Source organism: Ipomoea nil, unplaced genomic scaffold (genome assembly GCF_001879475.1).
Source record: "Ipomoea nil cultivar Tokyo-kokei standard unplaced genomic scaffold, Asagao_1.1 scaffold1509, whole genome shotgun sequence".
NCBI classification, from domain to species: Eukaryota; Viridiplantae; Streptophyta; class Magnoliopsida; order Solanales; family Convolvulaceae; genus Ipomoea; species Ipomoea nil.
Window position 1 is genome coordinate 2899291 of NW_017617937.1, and position 27195 is coordinate 2926485.

The window sequence follows — 27195 nt, forward strand, 5'->3', positions numbered from 1 at the left end:
GATCCTCCACCTAATAGCTAGCTGAGTCAACTTGATTTATCCCAAAACTATCTGTTGGGTCTAGGTGTGGAGCTTGAACATGAGGGAATTGTGGGCAAGAAAAGTCATCATATCCATACGTGTTGACTTTGAACACTTTAGCACTTATGCGTGGCGGCAGCCATTGTAATAATGAAGGATCAGAGCGAGTGATGATGTGAGTATTGCTCAGAGATGGCAAACTTCTTCTTCTTCTTCTTCATCATTGTACTACTACTTCCATTGCTTGTTCTGGGGATTGAGGATTGCGAGGAGAGCAGGTGCAGAAAAGGCGGCCCAAGAATCCGTTTCCCTTTCAAGCTCAAACACGAACATGCCCAGCACTGTGGGTATCCCGGATTCGAGTTATCCTGTGACAACAATGGCAACACTGTGATGGACCTCCCGCATGCAGTGCAATTACACGTTGATCGGATTGACTACGTTTCCCAACAGATATTCCTGTCTGATACTCATGCCTGTGTTTCCGGCAAGATGCTATTAAACCTTAATTTATCACAAACTCCATTCCAGTATTCCAGTCCCGCCCCAATGTTGTTTGAGTACTCCCTGTTCAACTGCTCTGATGATGCATCAAAGTATCCTGAGAATTTCTATGATCAGATCATTTCGTGTCTTGGTGTTCCTGGTCACCAAGTACACGCCTTTTATTCTTTTGAGTCCATCGATTATTTCCCTTCCCCATCTTGCATAAAATTCCATGAAACTACAGTGCCCTTTCAGAGGGAAACTCTTAGTATGAGTACTCTTCAACTTAATTGGTCAAGACCATCCTGTTCACATTGTGAGACACAGGGCTATATTTGTAGCTTAAACAACACCCTAGCAGCAGAAGTTCAATGCCTTAACAGACCCAAGAAAACAGGATCCAAAAACCCAATTATTGCAGGTAATGAATGCTCTAATCTTAATTTATTTATAAGCTTATGATGTGACTCCTCTTACACTTAAGCTGTCAGGTTTGATCATGTGTCCTTACCTACAATTTGCCACCAGGAATCAACTGAGCTACCTGTGCGGGTGGCTACTGATTTCTTGGGACTAGAAGTAATATGCCATTCTGATTTGTTGTCTGAAACATATATGCAGGTTCCATTTTAGGATTCTTTCTGGTGGCAATTGTCACCATTGGCGCCTACCAGTTTTACACCAGAGGCAAAATGCATAAAGAGAACCAGAAGAGAGTTGAGAAATTTTTGGAAGATTACAGAGCTGTGAGGCCGACAAGATATAGCTTTGCAGATATCAAGAAAATCACCAATCAGTTGAGTGAAAGACTGGGAGAAGGAGGTTACGGAATTGTGTACAAAGGGAGGGTTTCCAGTGAAATTCTTGTTGCAGTCAAAGTGCTGAATGATTCCAAGGGGAATGGAGAGGAGTTCATCAATGAAGTCGGGATAATAGGAAAGATCCACCATGTTAACGTGGTTCGTTTGGTAGGGTATTGCGCTGATGGATTTAGACGGGCACTTGTGTACGAGTACTTGCCAAATGAATCCCTGGAGAAATACATATTTTCAACAGAGTCAAAGAATGTAGCCCTGAGTTGGAAGAAGATTCAAGAAATAGCTCTTGGTATAGCTAAAGGGATCGAGTATCTTCATCAAGGTTGTGACCAACAAATCCTTCATTTCGACATTAAACCCAGCAACATCCTACTAGATCACAACATGAATCCCAAGATTTGTGATTTTGGACTCGCAAAACTGTGCTCCAAAGAGAAAAGTGCTGTCACCATGACGGCTGCCAGGGGAACCATGGGATACATTGCACCAGAAGTGGTGTCAAGGAATTTTGGCAAAGTGTCTCACAAGTCCGACGTTTATAGCTTTGGCATGTTGCTTTTGGAAATGGTTGGAGGAAGGAAGAATTTCAATGCTAAAGAGGGAACTGACACTAGCCAGCAGGAGGGTAGTTTTCCAGAATGGGTGTACAACCATTTGAACAGAGGAGGAGAGCTGCAAATCCGTATTGAGGAAGATGATGATGAAGCAATCGCGAAAAAACTAGCGATCAATGAAAGTGGTGGTTCAAATGCTGGAAAGAGAGGGAGATGACTTGGTGCTGCCCTCTAGCCCTTTTGCAGGCTCTCAAATGTGAATCACCACAATAGTGATCTATGTCCTTCTGCCTCTTAGACAGCTTTTTTACAAGAATGAGTTGTAATGCCAAAATCTCAATTTGAATGGATTCCATCTGGTTTAACACAGAATATTACTAACACAGTTACGTCGAATTTGATTTGGACAACACATGTAATTTTATTATATATATCTTACAATATGTAATTGAGGTAGTAGTAAGTTGAACAGAACAGCAAAGTGATAATAATGGGACCATCTAATTGCACACCGCGCTAGAGTGATTACATACCCCTTTAATCCACAATTATACCTATGCTGTTGGAATTAGCAGAATTGGGCAAAAATGCTATGGATTCAGATGATTCTGGCATGGAAGTCTGTTCTTGATCCACTTCCATAATTGGCTCCGAAAGGAAAGTATCATCAGATGGCATTTGCAGCAACTCAACATCTCCTTCAAGCATTTCAACCACCCTACTCATTGAAGGCCTCGGAATTGGACTGGTTTGGATGCACCAAAGCCCAACTATGGTCATCTTCTTTGTAATTCTCTTCTCATCCTCATCTAATTCTCCCATCTCAATTCCCTTGCCCTTGTTGATATCATTGTAAATCCAAGACGGGAAGTATTGACTTGACTCATCTTGCCCGGTAATTGGGACTTTCTTTAGGCCTAGCATTTCCATTAGTAACATTCCAAAGCTGTAAACATCGACTTTGTGTGAAATGGCTCCAATGCTTCTGTTGATCAACTCTGGTGCCACATACCCAATTGTTCCACGGGCGGCAGTAAGGGTGACAATGCTTTTATCGGTGGGAAACAGTTTTGCAAGACCAAAATCAGAGATTTTTGGAATGAAATCCTGGTCTAAAAGGATATTGTGCGGTTTAATGTCAAAATGTAGAATTTGAATGTCGCAACCTCGGTGCAAGTAATCAATCCCACGAGCTACACCCACAGCAATCTCAAACTTTCTTTTCCAATTCAACAAACTTGCATCGGGTCCCTGATTAATGTACTTGTCAAGGGATCCGTTACACATGAAATCGTAAACAAGAGCACGCTTAGAATTCTGTGCACAATATCCAACAAGTCGAACAATGTTGACATGATGAATCCTTCCCATGGAAGCAACCTCATTGATGAAATCTTGGCCGTTAGACTTGGGCTTGCTTATTATCTTCACTGCAACATCGCGGCCGCTTCGAAGTTTGGCTTTGTAAACAGAACCATAGCCCCCTTCTCCCAGCTTCTCCTTGAAGGCCTTGGTCATATTCTTGATGTGTGTGTAAGAGTACCTAATGGGCAACATATTGTTGTCGGTGCTGAGGAAATTCTCGATTGCATCGAACACTGATAGATGCCTTCTGCGGAATTTGATAATTAGAAACGCAATTGCGCATGGAACTCCAATTACAATCTTTGTTCCGAAGATTATTCCCCCAAGTAGGATCACAGCTTCAAAATATTACAATTTTTTATTAAAGTAATTATACTAAAAAGAGTGGTGGATTAGTTATAATTATATTTACAAAGCAGTTCGTAAATTAAACTCGTGAGAAGAGATTGAGTTCTTACCCACAATAAGGTGCCGTATTATGGTATATCGGAATAAACCTTCAATAATATTGTGATGGAAATGGAATGGAGTTAGAGACACATAAATGTAATGCGACGAAACTTCAAACAAAAAACTACTAACATGAAAAATACAATCATAACTGAATATTGTACGTATTATTTATAATATAGAAGTGAGGAAAAGTTACTTCTCAAGTTAGCAATCTAGCTATCAAACATAATCTAGTGGACAAATTAAGATTATATTTCCAGTAAAGACAAGTCACCTCTCATTCTTACCTATCCAGCAGCTATACCCAGTTTTCGTGAGATTAAGTTTACACCATTTACTCAGGATATCCCGGACCCATAATAGCTCAAATCCATACACCAAAGCATCATGGATTTCCAAAAGGCTAACATTCTCAGACACATTTTTTTGAATTCGCAAGGAAGTCGTCATAGTTATGAGCTCAACCCGGCATGAAATTCTTAAATCCGATGCATTGAGAGAGCCTACCTTAACATAAGCGTAGCCCCCAGCCCCAGAAGAGTCACTGCTTTTATTCCAACACTCTTTACTGGTTTCTACCAAAGCTGAAGACTTCATTGGGAACGGACACCTCAAGAAAATAATTGGCACATATGTTGTGTATGCGATTTCATATGGATAACTATGGTATCCAGACAAACTGTACTTAGGCAAAGCTTGTTGGGGAAAGGAGCAGATGTTGTTTTGTTGTACACCAGGATCAACCACACGGATAGTGTGGTTGTTGTAATTGATGGCTCGAACAAAGTATTTCTGGGAATGTATAGTTACCACTGTTTGGTTTTGTTCACAGGTTAACTGGTAATGAGGATTGCCACAATGTTGTGGATCAGTATTTAGTCGAAAAGGGTAGCTAATATTGTGGATGCTCCCGCAAGAAGAAGGGTTGCACTGGCTACTGGAATGCCATGGAAGTTGGATACAAAGTATGCATATCATCACGCATGAGATGACAAGTTTTTTTGATCTGAACGGAAGCATTTTGTTGGGGTGGTCTGGTTTAGGAAGACGAAGACTTGTTTAGGTATTTACCAGATAAGATCATATCCTCTTTAAACCCAATTCTATATTTTAATTCACTGAATTTCGTCATTTGCAGTGGTTGATGTTTACTAATTCTACATATATACATGCCCATTAATTCTCATATTGATCGAGGAATAAAATAATAACAAGAGTTTACTTTTGCACAGTTGATGTTACTAATTTGATTTATTAATTCTTACATTGTGAACTAAACTAATAAGAAGCATGGATTTACATACTTTCCGTTGGCTGTTGCAGCAAGTAATTCAAACTAGTTGCCTATCCACGTTTTGGAAAATTGGCACTACCATTTCTTTCATAAAGTATTTCATCTTTCACATCGATAAGAAAACTCACCATATTGCCCACTACGAATATCCTTCATCTCACTAGTTGTCTCACTTAAATTTTCATGGGTAATTCTGGAATCATCTGTTGGGAATTGACAAATTTGAACTTACACATTTGACATTTTGCTAATTTAAATACCGAAAACCTAGGTGACGATTAGATTGTGTGTATTAATATATTTGATACCGTTTCTAAACCATGTAATACTTGACAATGCTATACTTATCGTTATTGAGTATGAATTTCTTAATGTATATATTTTGCAATCAACCAACATGGTTGGCGTGGTGGTTCAACACCTTGTTCCTTAAGCATGAGGTTGGGGGTTTGATCGTCACCCATGTGAATGGAGCAAATCATTTGGCTAGTCTCTTACCACTTAGTGTGTTGACCGTTAGGACGGAGGATTACAATCTTTTGACTAGGAGAAAATAATCACTGGGCTGGAGGGATACCTTTGGGCAACAAAAAAATATATATTTTGCAATTATATTATTGAAGTACTATATTATAGGTTTAATACATGTATGAGAAAATAATTACTAGGCATATTTTAAAAAAAAAAAAATTTAAAAATTTAGCGACGGATAAAAATCGTAACAAATTCGTAACTAAATACCATCTAACAATAAAGAATGACAATGAAATAGCGACGAAAATATCCATCACTAAATTTAGCGACAGATATTTCCATATCTAAGCGGTAGCAAAATGGCATCCACGGCAAACAACATATACAAACTAGCGATGAAATATTCCGTCGCTAAATTTAGCGACAAAAATTTATGTTGCTATTCCGTTGTAAATTTTGTCATTTAAATCGTTGTGGGAGGAAAATAGCGATGGTTTTTTTTTTTAGTTTAGCGACAAAAAAATTCATTGCCAAATTTAGCGACGGACCGAAGCCGTCGCTATTTACTTTAGCATCGGATTTTTCTCTTTCTACAGACGGAAAATTTCGACACTATTTCTGGGTTTTTTTTTTAAATATATTTTTTATTTTTATTTTTTGTTGCTGTAGTGGGGATCATGTGATGAATTAATATGGATCATGGAAGGAAGATGCTACTCAATGCCATGCTGGTAATCAGTGGCGGACCCAGGAATTTTTGTCAGCGGGGGCAAAATATTAAAGTAAAATAGATAATTAGAAAAAAAAAAATGAAACACTTAAAAAGTATACCATAAATAATATTGGATGTAAGAATATTATAAAATACATAAAAACATTATATTTTTATTCATAACAAAATATGAACATAATCAATTTGATAAAATAATTTGAGTAAAAGATCCATTATAAATTACACATCTCATCTCATTATTAATATATAAATAAAGATTATATTATTGTGTTGAAGCAATATGCACTTTTAATAATAGTGAAAATGTGAAATAATGAGAAAAGATAGTGTTAATAGTGAAAGAATAAGAAAAGGAAATGTTGAAAATAGATGAAGGAGATTTGAACCCTGGCCTGCGTCCAAGCCACCAACTGGGCTAAGCCACATTCTATTAACATTTCTCTATTTTTTAATACTTATACTTAAACGTCTACTATATATACACATATACATACAAGGGTTATATAAGGGGTGGGGGTGGGGTGAGTGGGGACAGCTGACCCCACTGCCCCCACTGTAGGTCCGCCCCTGCTGGTAACAGGGTTGTTACACCATGGCGTGCTGTTTTTTTTTTTTTTTTTTTTCATAAAATTATGCGTTTTGGTATGTGCGTTTCGTGATACAGGCATTTTGGTTTGTGTGTTACTAGTTTCGTGCGTGTGCGAAACATATCCAAAAGAAAATAAAAATATAGAAATATAATTTGAGTATCGGCGTTTGAATTTCGAGTAGATAATCAGTGCGTAGTAGATATAGTATTGGGCTTTTTTTTTTTAATTGTGGGGAATTTTACAGTGGTGTGTGCGCGGATGTGGAATGGCATGTGCGATTTTCTGTAACAAGAGGTGTACACCATGGCCCACACCATTCCACACCCACGCACACACCACCGTAACATTCTCCATAATTTAAAATTTTAGATGTACAAAATAGAATTAATTATTATTATTGATAGGGTCCCTAATAATTTAAAAGAGTTAATTCCAGCAATGGTCCTCCGACTATATTGATTTTCCACAATCAGTCCTCGACTTTTAATTTGGACAATTTAAGTCCCTTGACTTTCGAATTCTTTCCAATATTGGTCCTTCCGTTAGATGAATGTTAAGTTGACGTTAAATGAAGGGGTAATGTAGTCATTTCACCTGTTTAGTGTATAATTACTCCTATTTCTCTCTTCCTTCCTACCAGTTCCTTTCACCAATGCTGTTACCTGCACATCTTCAAACATTTTTGGTCAGATTATTAAGATTCCTCGCAACAGTAAAAATAGACATGGTAGTTACAATGCTTCCCAAAAAGACACAAGCAAAAGTGTGATGATATTACATACAAGAGCTTTTTGTTTAGGTGTAGAGCGGCAACATATAACAGATGCACATTGCAATGCAAGCTCCAAAATGATCTCTTCAGATCGTCTCTGAGAGTAAACGAGATCGCATTCCCATCGATAATCAAACCAAATGATTATGAAATTCCTGATTTAATTTGATCTAATCCCTTAGTTACTTGTGCTATTACGCTTGTTGAACCCTATGAAGGTTAAGCATCGTAAAGATAAATGTTTAGGATTTAATTTGATATGAAAACAAATCCAAGATGTGTACCTCTTTATCCTTTTGGTCTTGAGTTTCCATGCACTTGCATGTACGTAGAAAATCCAGAGTAATTTTAATCAGCTTCATACCTGGCCTCAGTAAATCTAAGCATACCTACAAGACCAGTTAAGACCCATATCTTAATCCCAGCATCCGCAAGCTTGTCAATGCATTCAGGGACCTACACTAGAAGAACAACCAATCAGTCCATCATTGAAGGATAGAAAAATATCAACACAATAAGACATGATGATCACCATAATTACTGCATGTATATGTGCAACGCAAAACATAAGACAGAACTCTAACTCTCCCTGATGAATTTATGAATTACTCTGTAATTAAGGATAACAAGAAGGAAGTTTGATTATAACCCCTTTTTGAAGTTTATCCTCAATAGCTGTGGCTCCAAGGAGAATTAAGTCCCTTTCAATTTTATCAGCAGCAGCATCCATTAAAGAATCTCTATCAATTTCAGAGTCCTGAGCCTTCAATAACTCTTCTTCCCATGATTTGAATTCTTCTTCACCAAGCTCACGGTATGCAATAACTAAAGTTCGTAGTCCTGCTTCAGCGAATTGTTTAATATGTTCCTTTGTTTTATCTTCAAATTTCTGTCCATTTCCAGCGTATACAAGGAAGGGAAGCAAGTGAATGGACCACTTTACCCCTTCATTTAACGTCAACTTAACATCCATCCGATGGAAGGACCAACATTGGAAAGAATTCAAAAGTCAAGGGACTTAAATTGTCCAAATTAAAAGTCGAGGACTAATTATGAAAAATTAATATAGTTAGAGGACCATTGCTGGAATTAACTCTAATTTAAAATATCAATTTCCATTCATAATCTCCCTAATATAATGCTTAAGATTCCAATTGAATTATATCCATAATTAAACATATATCTACAATTACTATTTAATCCTTTTGATTTCAATATATCCTTAATTACTTTCACAATCTCTTATAATCTCAACCATTCATGGAAAATGAATCAATGGATATCATGAGATCTCATGATCTCATCTAGTATAGGGGTTGCACTAGATTCGAAGCCTATATATATATATATATATATATAGGTTTAAGTTCCGGTGCGGGTGAAGGTTTCCCGTGCGATTGTGTGAGTGATTAATGTGTGAGTTTTGTACTTAGTGTGCTTGAGTATTGTGCTTAAGGTGCATGAGGTTTGTGCTTAATGTGCGTGAGTGTGTACTTAATGTGAGTTGTGGGAGTTGTTGAAACTTTAAAGTGCATGAGTTTTGTGCTTAATGTGCGAGAGTTTTGTGCTTAAGGTGCGTGAGTCTTATGCTTAAAATGCGTGAGTCTTGTGCTTAAAATGCGTGAGTTTTGTACTTAATGTGAGTTGTTGTTAAAACTTAAGGTGCGTGTGTTTTGGGGCATAATGTGCGTGAGTTTTGTGCTTAAGATGCGTGAGGGTTGTGCTTAACGTGCCTGACTTTTGTACTTAACGTGCGTGGAGTTGTATTCTGAATGTGTTTTGTTTGTGTGCTTAATGTGCGTGTGTTGTGTGCTTAATGTGCGTCAGTTTAATGCTTAATGTGCTTCTAACCGCACAATCGCATGAGAAGCCCCAAATGCATCTAATCCCTTCCCTATATATATATATATATATATATATATATATATATATATATATATATATATATATATATATATATATATGATCTACCATCTCATAATAAAATAGTAATACTGTTACGAATATACTTCATCTCACTAGTTGTCTCACTTAAATTTTTAGGGGTAATTTTCGAATCATCTGTTGGGAGTTGACAAATTTGAACTTACAAATTTGACATTCTGCTAGTTCAAATGCTGAAAACCTAGGTGACGATTAGATTGTGTGTATTAATATATTTGGTATTGTTTCTAACAATGTAATACTTGACAATTGACAATGCTATACTTTTGTTATTGTTATGGAATATGAATTTCTTAATGTAATATATTTTGCAATTATATTATTGAACTACTATATTATAGGTTTAATACATGTGTGAGATAATAATTACTAGGCATATATATATATATATATATATATATATATATATATATATATATATATATATATATATATATATATATATATATATATTTTTTTTTTTTTTAATTTTAAAAAAATTTAGCAACGTACAAAAATCGTAACAAATTCGTAACTAAATACCTTCTAACAATAAAGAATGACAACGAAATAGCGACGAAAATATTCATTGCTAAATTTAGCGACGGATATTTCCATCCCTAAGCGGTAGCAAAATGGCATCCATTATAAATTGCATCGTTATTCCGTTTTTATAAATTTTGTCTTTCAAATCGTCGCGGAGAAAAAAATAGCGATGAATTTTTTAATTTAGTGACAAAAAATATCCGTTGCTAATATTAGCGACGGAATTAGAATTCGTCGCAACACTTTAACAACGGACCGAATCCGTTGCTATTTACTTTAGCATCTGATTTTTCCCTTTATAGCAAGGGAAAATTCAGTCATTATTTCCGGGTTTTTAAAAACCCTATTTTAAAGTAGTAAGGTGCTAATCTTTTAACCCAATTGTATATTTCAATTCACTGAATTTCGTCATTTGCAGCGGTTAAAGTTTACTAATTCTACATACATACCCATTAATTCTCATATTGAAGACTAAAATAATAACAAGAGTTTACTTTTGCACAGTTGATGTTACTAATTTGATTTATTAATTCTTACATTGTGAACTAAACTTATAAGAAGCATGCATTTACATACTTTCCATTGGCTGTTGCAGCAAGTAATTCAAACTAGTTGCCTATCCACGGTTTGGAAAATTGAATTGGCACTACCATTTCTTTCACATGATGATAAGAAAACTCATCATATTGCCCACACAACTCAATTGATTCTTGTGTGATAAATTATTGGCAAGGACATAGATTTGAGCCCCGCAGTGTGAGATGGTCAACTTCTTCTTCTTCTTCTCATTTCGTCTCTTTATCACACTATTACTTCCATTGCTTGTCGTGGGGTTTGACGATTGTGAGGAGACCCGGTGCAGGAGTAGCGGTCCAGGAATCCATTTCCCTTTCAAGCTTAAACATGAGCAGGCGGCACAGCACTGTGGGTATCCGGGATTCGAGTTATCCTGTGATAACAATGGCAACACTATGATGGAGCTGCCGCAATCGATGCAATTACAGGTTGATCAGATTGACTACGCATCCCAGCAGATCTTCCTATCTGACCCTGATGGTTGTCTTTCCGGCAAGATGCTATTACACCTTAATTTATCTCTATCTCCATTCCAATTTTCCAGCTCCTCACCCAGGGACGACTACTCCCTATTCAACTGTTCTTCATCCAATGATTCTGGTGACACAATTGATGATGGCTCGATTTCCTGTCTTGGTGTTCCTGCTCACCAAATATATGCCATTCCCTCCTCACACTCGATTGATGACTTCCTGTCATCATCTTGTGTAAAGTTTCGTGAAACTACGTTCCAGTATCCTTTCCATGGTACTCTTCAACTTATTTGGTTAAGTCCATTTTGCGCGAAATGTGAGGTACAAGGCAAAAATTGTAGGTTAAAGAACCATAAAAACATCACACCGGAAGTTCAATGCCTTAGCAGACCAAAGAAGACAGGTAGATGCTGTGTTACGTTATTGTTGATTTCTTTTATATCATCATTTGAAGTCACGGTAGCAATGAAGCATATATTGGCAACCTCTAAATTTATTCCCCCAAATTTATAACAGATGCACCAGGATCCAAAAGCCCAATTATTATTGCAGGTGATGATGATACTATACTCTTCCAAATATATTAATTTATTATTCACTCTGATTATATTATATTGCCTGGGGCTGGGAATTGACATAATATTATATATGCCATTTTGATTTGTTTTCTGCATCATATATATGCAGGTGCCATTTTGGGCTTCTTTCTGTTGGCATTTGTCAGCTTTGGCGCCTACCAGTTTTACACCACCGGTAAAACACAAAAACGGAACCAGAAAAGAGTTGAGAAATTTTTAGAAGATTACAGAGCTGTGAGGCCAACAAGATATAGCTTTGCTGATATCAAGAAAATCACCAATCAGTTGAGTGAAAGACTGGGGGAAGGAGGTTACGGAACTGTGTACAAAGGGAAGGTTTCCAGTGAAATTCTTGTTGCAGTCAAAGTGCTGAATGATTCCAATGGGAATGGAGAAGAGTTCATCAATGAAGTCGGGATAATAGGAAAGATCCACCATGTTAACGTGGTTCGTTTGGTAGGGTATTGCGCTGATGGATTTAGACGGGCACTTGTGTACGAGTACTTGCCAAATGAATCCTTGGAGAAATACATATTTTCAACAGAGTCAAAGAATGTAGCCCTGAGTTGGAAGAAGATTCAAGAAATAGCTCTTGGTATAGCTAAAGGGATCGAGTATCTTCATCAAGGTTGTGACCAGCAAATCCTTCATTTCGACATTAAACCCAGCAACATCCTGCTAGATCACAACATGAATCCCAAAATTTGCGATTTTGGATTGGCAAAACTGTGCTCCAAAGAGAAAAGTGCTGTCACCATGACGGCTGCCAGGGGAACCATGGGTTACATTGCACCAGAAGTGGTGTCAAGGAATTTTGGCAAAGTGTCTCACAAGTCCGACGTTTATAGCTTTGGCATGTTGCTTCTGGAAATGGTTGGAGGAAGGAAGAATTTCAATGCTAAAGAGGGAAGTGACACCAGCCAGCAGGAGCAGGAGGGTAGTTTTCCAGAATGGGTGTACAATCACTTGAACAGAGGAGGAGAGCTGCAAATCCGTATCGAGGAGGATGATGATGAAGCAATCGCGAAAAAACTAGCAATCATAGCTCTATGGTGCATCCAGTGGCAACCTGTGGACCGGCCATCAATGAAAGTGGTGGTTCAAATGCTGGAAAGAGAGGGAGATGACTTGGTGCTGCCCTTTAGCCCTTTTGCAGGCTCTCAAATGTGAATCACCACCACAATAATGATCTATGTCCTTCTGCCTCTTTTTTACAAGAATGAGTTGAAAGACAAAAATCCCAATTTGAATGGATTCCATCTGGTTTAACACAGAATATTACTAACACAGTTACGTCGAATTTTATTTGGACAACACATGTAATAACATATGATTACCATATTTTTGAAAATTTATTATATCTATCTTACCATAAGGTCAACATAATATGTAAGGTAGTAGTAAGTTGAACAGAGCAGCAAAGTGATAATAATGGGGCCATCTAATTGGCTAATTGCACACCGCGCTTAAGTGATTACATACTCCCTTTAATCGACAATTATACCTATGCTGTTGGAACTAGCAGAATTGGGCAAAAATGATATGGATCCAGATGATTCTGGCATGGAACTCTGTTCTTGATCCACTTCCATAATTGGCTCCGAAAGAAAAGTATCAGTTGGCATTTGCAGCAGCTCAACATCTCCTTCAAGCATTTCAACTACCCTACTCATTGAAGGCCTCGGAATTGGATTGGTTTGGATGCACCAAAGTCCGACAATGGTCATCTTCTTTGTAATTCTCTTCTCGTCCTCATCCAATTCTCCCATGTCAATTGCCTTGCCCTTGTTGATATCATTGTAAATCCAAGACGGGAAGTATTGACTCGACTCATCTTGCCCATTAACTGGGATTTTCTTTAGACCTAATATTTCCATCAGTAGCATTCCGAAGCTATAAACATCGGCCTTGTGTGAAATGGCTCCAATGCTTCTATTGATCAACTCTGGCGCCACATACCCAATTGTCCCACGGGCTGCAGTAAGCGTTACAATGCTTTTATCGGTAGGAAATAGTTTTGCGAGGCCAAAATCAGAGATTTTTGGAATGAAATTCTCATCTAAAAGTATATTATGCGGTTTGATGTCAAAATGTAGAATTTGGATGTCACAGCCTCGATGCAAGTAATCAATCCCACGAGCTACTCCCACTGCAATTTCAAACTTCCTTTGCCAATTCAACAAACTTGCATCAGGTCCTTGATTAATGTATTTGTCAAGGGATCCACTAGACATAAAGTCGTAGACAAGAGCACGTTTAGAATTCTGTGCACAATATCCAACAAGTCGAACAATGTTAACATGATGAATCCTTCCCATAGAAGCAACTTCATTGATGAAATCTTGGCCGTTCGACTTGGGCTTGCTTATTATCTTCACTGCAACGTCGCGGCCACTTCGAAGTTGTCCTTTGTAAACAGAACCAAAGCCCCCTTCTCCCAGCTTCTCCTTGAAGGCTTTGGTCATATTCTTGATGTGCCTGTAGGAGTAGCTTATGGGCAACAGATTGTTGTCGGCGCTGAGGAAATTTTCGATTGGTTGGAACACTGATAGATGCCTTCTGCGGAATTTGATAATTAGAAACACAAGGGCGCATGGAACTCCAATTATAATCTTTGGTGAAGAGATTATAGCCGCAAGCATGAGGAAATCTGCCAAATATTAGAAATGGCATTAACGAAATTATAGTAAAAAGAGTGTTAGTGTAGTGTTATATTTACAGAGCAGAGCAGTTGGTAAACTGGTGACAAGAGATTGAGTTCTTACTCATAAAATAAAACCATATTTTCGCCCCTAATGTACCTGCATACAACAATATTGTGATGGGAAAGAAGTTAGAGACATGATCTGCAAAAACTACTACAATGGATCTAATTAATTAATGACTCATTAACATGAAACATAATGAAATAATAATCAGGACAGAATTGAACAACATAATAATAAATTAAATTATATATTGAACTGATGTTTCCTGCAGCTAGCTAGCATCCAAGATAAGTAACTTTTCATTCTTACCATAGATGTATGGGTAGCAACTAATCTCATTTTTGAAGTCAAGGTAACACCCTCTACTCCCGCAATTCTGTTGACAAATAGCCGGGAACCAGGATACCTCAAATCCATACATCAAAGCATCATGGGTTTCCAAAAGACTACTACTTACATTCTTCTCTTGAATTCGCAAGGAAGAAGTCATAGTTATGAGCTCAACCCGGCATGAAATTCTTAAATCCGATGCATCAAGGGGGCCTATCTTAGCATAAGCATAGCTCCCAAAAGAGTCGTCACTGCTTTTATTATTCCAACACTCTTTAGTGATTTCTACAAAAGCAGAAGACTTCATTGGGAACTGACACCTCAAGAAAATAACTGGCGTGGTAATTAAGGAAAACTCCATTCTTGAATCCGGTGTCATCTTGGCACGTTTGATGCTATATGGATATGGGTATCCAACAAAACTGTACTGAGCTAATGCATATCGGGGAAAGGAGCACAAATTGTTTTGTTGTATACCAGGATCAACCGCACGGATGGTGTAGTTATTGTAATTGATGGATTGGACATAGTATTTCTGGGACTTTAAAGTTAACACTGTTCGGTTTTGTTCACAGGTTAACTCGTATTCGGGATTGCCACAATTTTCAGGATCGGTATTTAGCCGAAAAGGGGAGCTAATATTGTTGATGCTCCCGCAGGAAGAAGGGTTGCAGTGGGTGGTATTGGAATGCCTTGAGAAATGGATAACAAGTATGCATACGACGGAGGAGACGACAAGTATACATATGAGGAATGGTATGAGAGTTATTAGGTATTTTGATCTCAAGGCAATAAGCATTTTTATTTGTTGAGGGGATGGGATCGGAGGTTCGATCGATTTAGGAAAGGAAGACGAACGATTGAACGAAGGCCGGCTTAGTTGTTTTTCCCCGGCCAGATAATTAATTATTAAGATATATGCATGCTTAGCCGTTTTCAGTAATCAATTCATTTTAACTAGTAGACATGCATGTGGAGTCAAATATGTAGTCCGTAACAGGTATAGTCAATGACGCTTGTTGCCCAATCGTTATATCGTGCACATGTGCGCCATGTCCAAAATGACGTTATTTTTATATTAAGATTTTATGTGTATAATATTAAGAGTTTATGTGTATTATGTTAAGAGTTTACATGTATTTTGTTAAGAATTTATGTGTATTATGTATTATGTTATGAGTTTATGTATATTTTGTTATGAGTTTATGTACATTCAAAACAGGATTTTTTTAAAAGTTAACGATAGAAACGGAAAATGAAATTTCAAAAAAAAAAAAAAAAACATATACAAAACGACATCATTTTGATCAGGGCGCAAAATGCACGATATAATTTGCCGTCACATCCATGCCTCCTTATTGAGGAAACTTCACAGAAATTTCCACAATCCTTGTAACACCCTCCTTTGACTAGAATAATTTTCCATCATCTCATTGTTATTCACTAAATTTAAGTGGCAAAAAAAAAAAAAGAGTAAATACCCAAAATGGTCCCCCGACTATAACTAAATTTATAAACTGGGACTCGACTTTCAATTTCAATCAATTAAGTCCTTATCTTTACAATTTTGACACGATTTGGTCCTCCATCTATTTGACCGTTTGTTGACCGTGATCGACGATCTCCAGAAGAACCTTCAGCTCTAGTCGGAGCAAGTGGAGGCCTCCAAGATAGCGTTGCACCGGTTCGGAAACACGTCGTCTTCTTCGCTCTGGTACAAACTCATCAACTACATTGAATCTAAAGGGAGGATGAAGAAAGGCGACCGGATTTGGTAGATTGCTTTCGGCAGTGTATTCGAATGTAACAGTGCGGTCTGGAAATGCAACCGGAACCTTAAAAAATCGATGATGGACCATGAAATTACATATATATCCTCAAAAATCACAGTCAACAAACGGTCAAATAGACAGAGGACTAAATTGTGTTAAAATTACAAAGTTAAGGACTTAATTGGTTGAAATTGAAAGTCAAGAACTAATTTGTGAATTTAGCTATAGTTGAAGGACCATTTTGGGTATTTACTAAAAAAAAAAAGAAAAAAGAAAAGAAGTTAATAGGACCTGTTCTTAGACGGCAAATTATAATGCAAGGTGGACCCTTACCAATGAATCCTTAGAGATGCAGAAGCTCATCATCTTCTTCACAGTGTTACTTCCATTGCTTGCTGCGGGATTTGATGACTGCCCGGAGACCAGGTGCAGAAAACACGGCCCCCCTATCCGTTTCCCTTTCAAGCTCAAACATATTCATGCCCAACACTGTGGCTATCCCGGATTTGAGTTATTCTGTGATGATAGTGGCAACACCGTGATGGAGTTGCCCCATGCACTCAAATTACACGTTCAAATGATTCACTATGAGTCCCAGCACATCTTGCTATTTGATCCTCATGGTTGTCTTTTCGGCAAGACACTATTATACCTTAATTTATCTCAATCTCCATTCCAATATTCCAGCGCAACACTCACCAATTACTCCCTCTTCAACTGTTCTGCATCCAATAATCCTGAAAATTTTGATGTTGATCAAGGGTTAATTTCCTGTATTGGTGTTCCTGGTCACTCAATATTTGCCATTCCTTCCTATCAGTCCATCGATGAATTCCCTTCCCCATCTTGCCTAAAGTTTCGTGAAACTACAATCCATTATCGGATATATCCTTCTGAGGATACTCTTCAACTTAGTTGGTTAAGTCCATTTTGTTCGACATGTGAGGTACAAGGAAAAAATTGTGGGTTGAAGAACCATAATAACATCACACTGGGAGTTCAATGCCTTGGCACAACAAAGAGAGCTGGTAGGTACTCTGTTACGTTCGTTATTGATTGTTGATTTCTTTCATTTGAAATAACAGATCGATTGAGATACAGTATGTAACAATGTAGCAGAGCACCCTCTAACTTTATTTTCCCAAATTTATAACAGATCCACCAGGATCCAAAAACCCAATTATTGCAGGTCATCATACTATACTCTTCCAATTATTTTATTGTTATGTTTATTCAGTCTCATTATATATATTCCCCAACATATATACATATATGCAGGTGCCATTTTGGGCTTCTTTCTGTTGGCATTTGTCAGCTTTGGCGCCTACCAGTTTTACACCACCGGTAAAACGCAAAAACAGAACCAGAAAAGAGTTGAAAAGTTTTTGGAGGATTACAGAGCTATCAGGCCAACAAGATATGGCTTTGCTGATATCAAGAAAATCACTAATCACTTTAGTGAGAGACTGGGAGAAGGAGGTTATGGAATTGTGTACAAAGGGAAGCTTTCCAGTGAAATTCACGTCGCAGTCAAAGTGCTGAATGATTCAAAGGGGAACGGAGAGGAGTTCATCAATGAAGTCGGGATAATAGGAAAGATTCACCATGTTAACGTGGTTCGTTTGGTTGGCTTCTGCGCCGATGGATTTAGACGAGCACTGGTGTACGAGTACTTGCCAAATGAATCCTTGGAGAAATACATATTTTCAACAGGTGGCTCTAAGAATGTTGCCCTGGGTTGGAAGAAGATTCAAGAAATAGCTCTTGGTATAGCTAAAGGGATCGAGTATCTTCATCAAGGTTGTGACCAGCAAATCCTTCATTTCGACATTAAACCCAGCAACATCCTGCTAGATCACAACATGAATCCCAAGATTTGTGATTTTGGACTCGCAAAACTGTGCTCCAAAGAGAAAAGTGCTGTCACCATGACGGCTGCCAGGGGAACCATGGGTTACATTGCACCAGAAGTGGTGTCAAGGAATTTTGGCAAAGTGTCTCACAAGTCCGACGTTTATAGCTTTGGCATGTTGCTTCTGGAAATGGTTGGGAGAAGGAAGAATTTCAATGCTAAAGAGGGAACTGACACTAGCCAGCAGGAGCAGGAGGGTAGTTTTCCAGAATGGGTGTACAACCACTTGAACAGAGGAGGAGAGCTGCAAATCCGTATCGAGGAGGATGATGATGAAGCAATCGCGAAAAAACTAGCGATCATAGCTCTATGGTGCATCCAGTGGCAACCTGTGGATCGACCATCAATGAAAGCGGTGGTTCAAATGCTGGAAAGAGAGGGAGATGACTTGGTGCTGCCCTCTAGCCCTTTTGCAGGCTCTCAAATGTGAATCACCACAATCAGTGGCAGACTCAGAAAAATAGTTGAGTGGAGGCGAAGTTCAAATAATAAAAATAGTTTATAAGTCTGTAACAAAATGTCAAGCATCAAGATCTTCTAAATTAGGGACAGATTCATAAACTTTTTTCAGTGGGGTGGCGAAACATTAAAACAAAAGAGATGACTTAAAAAAAATGAAGCACTTAAGAAGTTAACCATAAATATTATTAGATATGAACGAAAAATAAAACACATCAAAACTTTATAAAATATTTATAACAAAATAGGAAACATAATTAATTTGATAAAATAATTCTAATACAAAACACATTATAAATTACACATTTCATTATTAATATAAAAGTATATATAACCATTATTTTGTATTTTGAAAGCCTCACCAAGTGCATTTCATTAATAATTAATATAAAAGTATATATAACCATTATTTTGTTTTTTGAAAGCCTCACCAAGTCATCATTATTATTCAAATAGCCACAAAAATTGCATTCACGTCACTATGCCATAACACAAATTCAAACCCTTGACATTCCAGGACCAAATACAGGCGCTCAACCATCTGATCTAACCTATTTGTTGTTAACATTTGCTGTTTTCTTTTACTTATACTATACCTTGAACTATATATACATATATACATACAAGGTTATATATGGGGTGGGGGTGGGGGTGGGGTGAGTGGGGGCAGCTGCCCCCACTGTAGGTCCGCCACGGACCACAATGATGATCTATATCCTTCTGGCTCTTGGACAGCTTTTTTACGAGAATGAGTCGTAAGATCAAAATCACAATTTGATTGAATTCATCTGGTTTAACACTGAATATTGAACACAGTAGAATTTGAATTGGACAACACATGTAGTAACATATGCTTACCATATTTTTAAAAATTTATTATGTATATCTTACAATAAGGTCAACATAATATGTAATTAAGGTAGTAGTAAGTTGAACTGAGCAGCAAAGTGGTAATAATGGCGCATGTAATTGCACACCGTGCTAAAGTGATTAGATACCCCTTTAATCCACAATTATACCTATGTTGTTGGAACTAGCAGAATTGGGCAAAAATGCTATGGATTCAGATGATTCTGGCATGGAACTGTGTTCTTGATCCACTTCCATAATTGGCTCCGAAAAGAATGTATCAGTTGGCATTTGCAGCAGCTCAACATCTCCTTCAAGCATTTCAACCACACTTCTCATCGAAGGCCTCGGAATTGGACTGGTTTGGATGCACCAAAGCCCAACTATGGTCATCTTCTTTGTAATTCTCTTCTCATCCTCATCTTCTTCTCCCATCTCAATTGCCTTGCCCTTGTTGATATCATTGTAAATCCAAGATGGGAAGTATTTACTTGACTCGTCTTGTTCAGTAACCGGTGTTTTCTTTAAGCCTAGCATTTCCATGAGTAGCATTCCGAAGCTATATACATCAGCCTTATGAGAAATAGCTCCAATGCTTCTATTGATCAGCTCTGGCGCCACATATCCAATTGTTCCACGAGCAGCAGTAAGCGTTACAACGGTTTTATCGGTAGGAAATAGTTTCGCGAGACCAAAATCAGAAATTTTTGGAATGATATTCTCATCTAGAAGTATATTGTGCGGTTTGATGTCAAAATGTAGAATTTGGATGTCACAGCCTCGGTGCAAGTAATCAATCCCACGAGCTACTCCCACTGCAATTTCAAACTTCCTTTGCCAATTCAACAAACTTGCATCAGCTCCCTCGTTAATGTATTTGTCAAGGGATCCATTAGACATGAAGTCATATACAAGAGCACGCTTAGAATTCTGTGCACAATATCCAACAAGTCTAACAATGTTGACATGATGAATCCTTCCCATGGAAGCAACTTCATTGATGAAATCTTGGCCGTTAGAGTTGGGCTTGCTTATTATCTTCACTGCAACATCACGGCCACTTCGAAGTTTGCCTTTGTAAACAGAACCGAAGCCCCCTTCTCCGAGCTTCTCCTTTAAGGCTTTGGTCATATTCTTGATGTGTTTGTAGGAGTAGCTGATGGGCAACAGATTGTTGTCGGCGCTGAGGAAACTTTCAATTGGTTCGAACACTGATAGATGCCTTCTGCGGAATTTGATAATTAGAAACACAAGTGCGCATGGAACTCCAATTATAATCTTTGGTGCAGAGATTATAGCCTCATATATGCCCACAGCTGCAAAATATTACAAATGCCATTAACAAAATATATAAAGAGAGTGGTGGTGTTATATTTACAGAGCAGTTGGTAAATTTGTGACAAGAGGTTGAGTTCTTACCCTGAAGACAAAACCATATGTTCTGTAATATACCTACATACAACAATATTGTGATGGGAAAGAATTATAAGTTAGAGACATGATCTGCAAAAACTACTAAAATGAAACTAATTAATGACCCATCAACATTAAACATAATGAAATAATAATCAGGACAGAACAACATATTAATAAATTAAATTATATGATGATCGATTGGATCTCTGTTTCCTGCTGCGGGCATGCAATGAATTCAAGATAAGTCACTTTTCATTCTTACCATAGAAGTATCCGTAGCAGCTAATCTCATTTGTGAAGTCAAGGTAACACCCTGTACTCCCGCAATGCTGTTGACAAATAGCCGGGAACCAGGATAGCTCAAATCCATACATCAAAGCATCATAGATTTCCAATAGACTTCTACTTACATTCTTATTCTCTTGAATTCGCAAAGATGAAGTCATAGTTATGAGCTCAACCCGGCATGAAATTCTTAAATCCGATGCATTGAGAGAGCCTAGCTTAGCATAAGCATAAGCATAGCCCCCAGCCCCGGAAGAGTCTTTAGTACTGCTTTTATTCCAACACTCTCTACTGGTTTCTACAAAAGCAGAAGACTTCACTGGGAACGGACACCTCAAGAAAATAATTGGTACAGTAATTAAAGTTGAGTCTTGCCAGCCATATGGTGTCTTGTCAGGTGTGGCGATGCCATATGGATAACTGTGACTATATCTTAAAAAAGTGTAGTGAGCTGAAGCATATCGTGGAAAGGAGCAGATGTTGTTTTGTTGTACACCAGGATCAACCACACGGACAGTGTAGTTTCCGTAATTGATGGATTGGACATAGTGTTAGATATATTAAATATAATATATTTAATGTAATGTATATTAAATATAATATAATATATCTATAATATATATTAAATATAATATATCAATATATTATATTTATATATTGAGAGAGAAGAGAGAGGAATGAATAATGTTATTTGAAGGGATGATTGACAAATGAATACAAACCACATATTTATACTAAATGAAAGCTACTAATCAGGAAGCTAATGCTCCATGTACTAATGCTATAATTTAGGCCACTCTTCACATACAATGCATGACCCACACCCATTACTTTCATTATTTTCAACAAATTAACTAATTATTAATTACTTGCTTGGTTTAATAATTATAATAATAATATTATTATAACATTGCCTCCTTTAAACCAAGTTGGATATATTGGTCATTCCAATTTCCTTCTTCAATTTGAGAAATGTCTCTATCTTCAGCGGCTTCGTAAAGATATCTGCAACTTGACATTCACTTGAACAATACTCAATGTTGATTTGCTTTTCAGCAACCAACTCTCTGATTTTGTGATACTTGATATCAATGTGTTTGCTGCGACCATGAAAGACTGGATTTTTGGACAACGATATTGCTGATTTGTTGTCACAAAAAATAGTTGTAGGCGCTTCTTGGTTGTGTTGTAGAAATTCCAAAATTCTCCTCAGCCAAACTGCTTGAGTAGCACAGTTTGCTGCTGCAATATATTCTGCTTCTGCGGTTGAAAGTGCTACAATCTGTTGCTTCTTTGAAGACCAAGAAAATATGGCCGAACCAAGATAGAAGGCATACCCTGACGTGCTTCTTCTAGTCTCAACATCTCCAGCCCAATCACTGTCTGTGTACCCAACAAGTTCCACAGTTTCATTAGTAGAGTAAAAAATTCTATCATTACTTGTACCTTTGACATATCTCAGAATTCGCTTTGCTGCAGCCCAATGTGATTCTTTTGGTTCCTCCATGAATCTGCTAAGAATTCCAACTCCAAAAGAAATATCTGGCCTTGTTGCCACCAGATACCTCAAACTCCCAATTAAGCTTTTATAAGATGTAACGTTCACATTCTTACCACACTCATCTTTGGACACCTTTAACTTTTCAGCTAACGGAGTCGAAACTGGTTTGGAGTTTTCCATTTTGAACTTTTTCAAAATATCAGCAGCATACTTCTTCTGTGAAATAAAGATTCCACCATCCATCTGAATAACCTCAAGGCCAAGAAAGTAAGACATAAGGCCCATATCGGTCATTTCAAACCTCTTAATGAGTGCCTCCCTGAATTCTGAGATTAGCTTCAAGTTGTTTTCAGTAAAAACCAGATCATCAACATACAGACAGATTAAAACAATATCACCAGAATCCATGCATTTGACATACAAAGTGTGTTCATGAGGACATCTCACAAAACCACTTTCAACAAAATATGAGTCAATGCAACCATACCACGCCCTAGGCGCTTGCTTTAAGCCATACAAGGCTTTTCTCAACCTGTACACTTTATTTTCCTTAACCATTCGAACTGTATCAAGTCTACTTACAGGAGCAAAAACCTCAAAATAATCAATACCTGGTTTCTGCTTGTAACCCTTTGCTACTAACCGTGCCTTAAAACGGTCAATTTCTCCATTTGACTTGTACTTCGTTATGTAAACCCACTTCACTCCAATTGGCTTCTTTCCAGGAGGTAAATCTGTTAACTCCCAGGTACCATTCTTTTCAATGGCACGGATCTCCTCATCCATCGCCTTAAGCCAATGAGTTTCTGTAGCAGCCTCCTCAAAAGTTAAAGGATCACAATCTGCAAAGAGAGCAAATTGAACAATTTCTTCATCAGACAGGTCATTATCATGACCCAAAACATAATCTTGCAAGCGAGCTGGTAAGTGGCGCTCGCGCTGAGATCGTCGAACTGACGACTCTGGCTGTGAAGGAGACTGGATATTATCTGGAATCGGTTGCTCTTCAACAATATTTTCAACAGCAGGAATAACAATTGAACTTTCATCTTTAGCTAACCAATCCCAGGCACCATATTCATCAAAAGTGACATCACGACTTATAACAACCTTTTTAGTTTCAGGATTGTACAGTTTATAAGCCTTTGAAGCGTCACTATAACCAATGAATATGCACTTCTCACCTTTATCATCCAACTTCTTTCTCAATGGATCCGGCACGTGGGCATATGCCAAACATCCAAAAACCTTGAGATACTTGATAGAGGGTTTTCTCCCACTCCAAGCTTCTTCGGGCGTCTTATCACGGACACTCTTAGTTGGACACCTATTCAACACATAGACAGCACAAGCAACAGCTTCTGCCCAAAAAGGTTTAGGCAGATCCTTGGATTTCAACATGCACCTTACCATATCCATGATAGACCTATTCTTCCTCTCAGCCACTCCATTTTGTTGTGGAGTGTATCTAGCTGTCATTTGGTGCTGAATACCCTTTTCTTTCAGAAAATTATCACAAGCAATATATTCTGTACCTCTATCAGTTCTCAAGATTTTAACTTCATAACCACTTTGCTTTTCAACAAAAGCCTTAAATTGTTTGAAAACATCACATGCTTCAGACTTTTGCTTCAGAAAGTAAACCCATGTTTTCCTACTGAAATCATCAATGAAAGTAATAAAGTACTTACAACCTCCATATGAGGGAACCTCCAACGAACACAGGTCTGAGTGAACAATCTCCAACTGTTTTGTGGCTCTCCTTGACTTGCCCACGGGAAAGGGATCTCTATGCTTCTTCCCAATCACACAAATCTCACAGATACGATTAGGGACATTCACAACAGGTAAATCAGAAACAAGTTCCTTTCTCGCAAGATAGTTTAACCCAGAAAAATGAAAATGCCCAAACCGCATATGCCATAACCAATTATCATCACAAACTTCAGAATTAAAGCAAGCAAGGAGAGTATGCTTAATTTTCAAAGGAAATAGTCGATTTTGGGACATATTTACCTTTGCAATCAAAACTCCTTTAGCATCTGCAATGGTACAACACCCCTGAGCAATATGTATCTTATATCATTTTTCTGACAACTGACCCATACTCAACAAATTTTGGTGTAGTTCAGGAACATAGAACACATCGGATATAAAATTGTGAGTACCATCCTTCAACTGAATAGAGATTTTACCTTTTCCCAAAATTGGCACCTTTGACTTATTGCCAAACGTTACTTCAGACCGGACTGATTCATCTAGTTCGGAAAACAATTCTTTCTTCCCACACATATGGTTACTACACCCAGTATCCAAGAACCATATGTTCTTATCTGTAGAAAAACTATCGCTGGCCAAAAGTAAAGTTTCAGAACTCTCACCAGACTTTTCAGCAATGTTTGCTTGATTTCCACGATTGTTGTCCTCATTATACCAACAATCTGCAATCTTGTGCCCATACTTGCCACAATTGTAGCAATGAAATGGAAATTTACCTTGTTTGGTATTACCTCTACCTCTTCCTTGGTTGGAGTTACCACGTCCTCCTCCTTGGTTGAAGTTACCACGACCTCTTCCACTAGAACCTCCTCTTCCTCTTCCACGACCTCTACCAGATCCTCCACCTCTTTGATTAGTGCCAGTCACATTAAGGGTGACTTGACTCTTCAAAGCTTCTTCTGCTAGTGGTTCCGATTTTGACGCAATCCTGTCAATATGACTTTCTACCATACCTTTCAGCTCTGCAATTGATAAGAGCTCGGTTTTGTGTGACTCTGTTATTGAAGCCACCACATGGTCATACTTCATCGGCATAGTTCGAAGAACTTTTTCAACCACTGCACCATCTTCAATCGTATCTCCATATAGTCTCATCTTATTCACCATATCAATAAGACGAGTGAAATACGCATCTACTGTTTCTGTAGAGGTCATCTCACAATTATCGTACAACCTTCTCAACGACTGCAACTTAGACTTCTGCGCCCGATCGACTCCTTTGTGTGACACCTTTAAGATGTCCCAAGCTTGTTTTGCTGTTTGAGCACGAGCTAATTGCCCAAAAATGGAATAATGAACACCTTGGTGAATCTGACCCAAGGCCAATTTATCTCGCCGTATAGCGCCTGCATTAGCTCCTTCGGGTAGACCGGGATCAACAAAGCTCCAAAGATTTTGAGCTTGCAAATGTGTGGACATCATAATTTGCCAATAATTGTAATCGAGGTTCCCGTCCAATTTGGGACCCGACCATACAATATTGAAATTTGTTGCCATATTTCACTACGGAAAATATTTCGGGGTTGAAAGGTTGACTGGCTTTGATACCAAATGTTAGATATATTAAATATAATATATTTAATATAATGTATATTAAATATAATATAATATATCTATAATATATATTAAATATAATATATCAATATATTATATTTATATATTGAGAGAGAAGAGAGAGGAATGAATAATGTTATTTGAAGGGATGATTGACAAATGAATACAAACCACATATTTATACTAAATGAAAGCTACTAATCAGGAAGCTAATGCTCCATGTACTAATGCTATAATTTAGGCCACTCTTCACATACAATGCATGACCCACACCCATTACTTTCATTATTTTCAACAAATTAACTAATTATTAATTACTTGCTTGGTTTAATAATTATAATAATAATATTATTATAACACATAGTATTTCTGGGACTTTAAAGTTAACAATGTTCGGTTTTCTTCACAGGTTAACTGGTAATCGGGATTGCCACAATGTTGTGGATCAGTATTTAGTCGAAAAGGGAAGCTAATATTGTGTATGGTCCCGCAGGAAGAAGGGTTGCAGTACTGCTGGCTGTTGGAAAGCAATGAGAAATAATGGAGTATGCATATGAGAATTAGGTATTTTGATCTGATGAAGGCAAGCATTTTGTTGAGGCGAGGGGTGGTTTGGTTTAGGAAGAAGAACTGATCTGAAGAAGGAGGCTTACTACTTGGTTATTTTCCCAGAAAAGATAATAAGATGCTCTTTTAATCAATCCTATTATTGTCAGTTGACTGAAATCGATAAGAAAAGTCCAGTTTTTGCCTCGGAAAACTTTGCCACTTCCTACTTCAATTCATACGTAATAATTAATGAATTTCATCGTTTACTTTGCACTACATTGATGACTAAAAGAATACTCCGTAAGAAAAGTCTACTTTTTTTTTTTTTTTGGGTAGAAAAAAAGTCTACTTTCACATGCAATTGATGTTACTAATTGGACCAATTAATTCTAATTTAATTTAATTTCAACAACAAAAATACTACT

The 27195-nt window shown here is 37.6% G+C and overlaps 5 protein-coding genes across 6 annotated transcripts in view; 3 read left to right on the plus strand and 2 right to left on the minus strand.

Annotated features, from left to right (window-relative positions):
• The first annotated feature begins 39 nt into the window (after window positions 1–39).
• LOC109188938 (rust resistance kinase Lr10-like) lies at window positions 40–13026 on the plus strand. Its single transcript, XM_019339596.1, has 2 exons — window positions 40–928; window positions 11766–13026. Exons 1-2 carry the CDS (start codon window positions 214–216, stop codon window positions 12824–12826), a joined length of 1776 nt encoding a protein of 591 aa, XP_019195141.1. The 5' UTR covers window positions 40–213; the 3' UTR covers window positions 12827–13026.
• Window positions 13027–13112: 86 nt separating this feature from the next.
• Window positions 13113–27195, minus strand: part of LOC109188934 (LEAF RUST 10 DISEASE-RESISTANCE LOCUS RECEPTOR-LIKE PROTEIN KINASE-like 2.1) — a 28253-nt gene continuing 14170 nt past the window's right edge. Inside the window, exons 3-6 of one of the 2 annotated variants that reach the window (XM_019339590.1) lie at window positions 21365–21807; window positions 21106–21138; window positions 19836–21002; window positions 13113–13137 (exon numbers count right to left, since the gene is read on the minus strand). In XM_019339590.1, the coding sequence (XP_019195135.1) occupies window positions 19840–21002; window positions 21106–21138; window positions 21365–21807 (1639 nt within the window). In that variant the 3' untranslated portion in view covers window positions 13113–13137; window positions 19836–19839. Of the gene's footprint in view, window positions 13138–19835; window positions 21003–21105; window positions 21139–21364; window positions 21819–27195 lie in introns of both variants that reach the window. The other variant, XM_019339591.1, reaches the window with a different exon arrangement.
• On the minus strand, window positions 13144–15608 carry LOC109188843 (LEAF RUST 10 DISEASE-RESISTANCE LOCUS RECEPTOR-LIKE PROTEIN KINASE-like 2.4). Its single transcript, XM_019339479.1, has 4 exons — window positions 15558–15608; window positions 14674–15523; window positions 14422–14457; window positions 13144–14306 (listed from the first exon to the last, which is right to left on the minus strand). Exons 2-4 carry the CDS (start codon window positions 15491–15493, stop codon window positions 13144–13146), a joined length of 2019 nt encoding a protein of 672 aa, XP_019195024.1. The 5' UTR covers window positions 15494–15523; window positions 15558–15608.
• Window positions 16799–17817, plus strand: LOC109188943 (RING-H2 finger protein ATL22-like). Its single transcript, XM_019339600.1, has 2 exons — window positions 16799–17655; window positions 17745–17817. Exon 1 carries the CDS (start codon window positions 16816–16818, stop codon window positions 17527–17529), a length of 714 nt encoding a protein of 237 aa, XP_019195145.1. The 5' UTR covers window positions 16799–16815; the 3' UTR covers window positions 17530–17655; window positions 17745–17817.
• On the plus strand, window positions 17739–18808 carry LOC109188844 (rust resistance kinase Lr10-like). Its single transcript, XM_019339480.1, has 2 exons — window positions 17739–17744; window positions 17798–18808. Exons 1-2 carry the CDS (start codon window positions 17739–17741, stop codon window positions 18806–18808), a joined length of 1017 nt encoding a protein of 338 aa, XP_019195025.1.

What these genes read in the sequence shown, in the direction of transcription:
- LOC109188943 (XM_019339600.1), top strand. Translation starts at nt 16,816, where the DNA reads ATGCAGAAGCTCATCATCTTCTTCACAGTGTTACTTCCATTGCTTGCT.
- LOC109188938 (XM_019339596.1), top strand. Translation starts at nt 214, where the DNA reads ATGGCAAACTTCTTCTTCTTCTTCTTCATCATTGTACTACTACTTCCA. An exon ending in CAAAAACCCAATTATTGCAG is followed by an intron (nt 929 to 11,765) that starts GTAATGAATGCT and finishes ATATATATGCAG; the next exon opens with GTGCCATTTTGGGCTTCTTT.
- LOC109188843 (XM_019339479.1), bottom strand. Translation starts at nt 15,493, where the DNA reads ATGCTTATTGCCTTGAGATCAAAATACCTAATAACTCTCATACCATTC. An exon ending in TTGCTACCCATACATCTATG is followed by an intron (nt 14,458 to 14,673) that starts GTAAGAATGAAA and finishes TGTTGTATGCAG; the next exon opens with GTACATTAGGGGCGAAAATA. An exon ending in AATATGGTTTTATTTTATGA is followed by an intron (nt 14,307 to 14,421) that starts GTAAGAACTCAA and finishes AATATTTGGCAG; the next exon opens with ATTTCCTCATGCTTGCGGCT.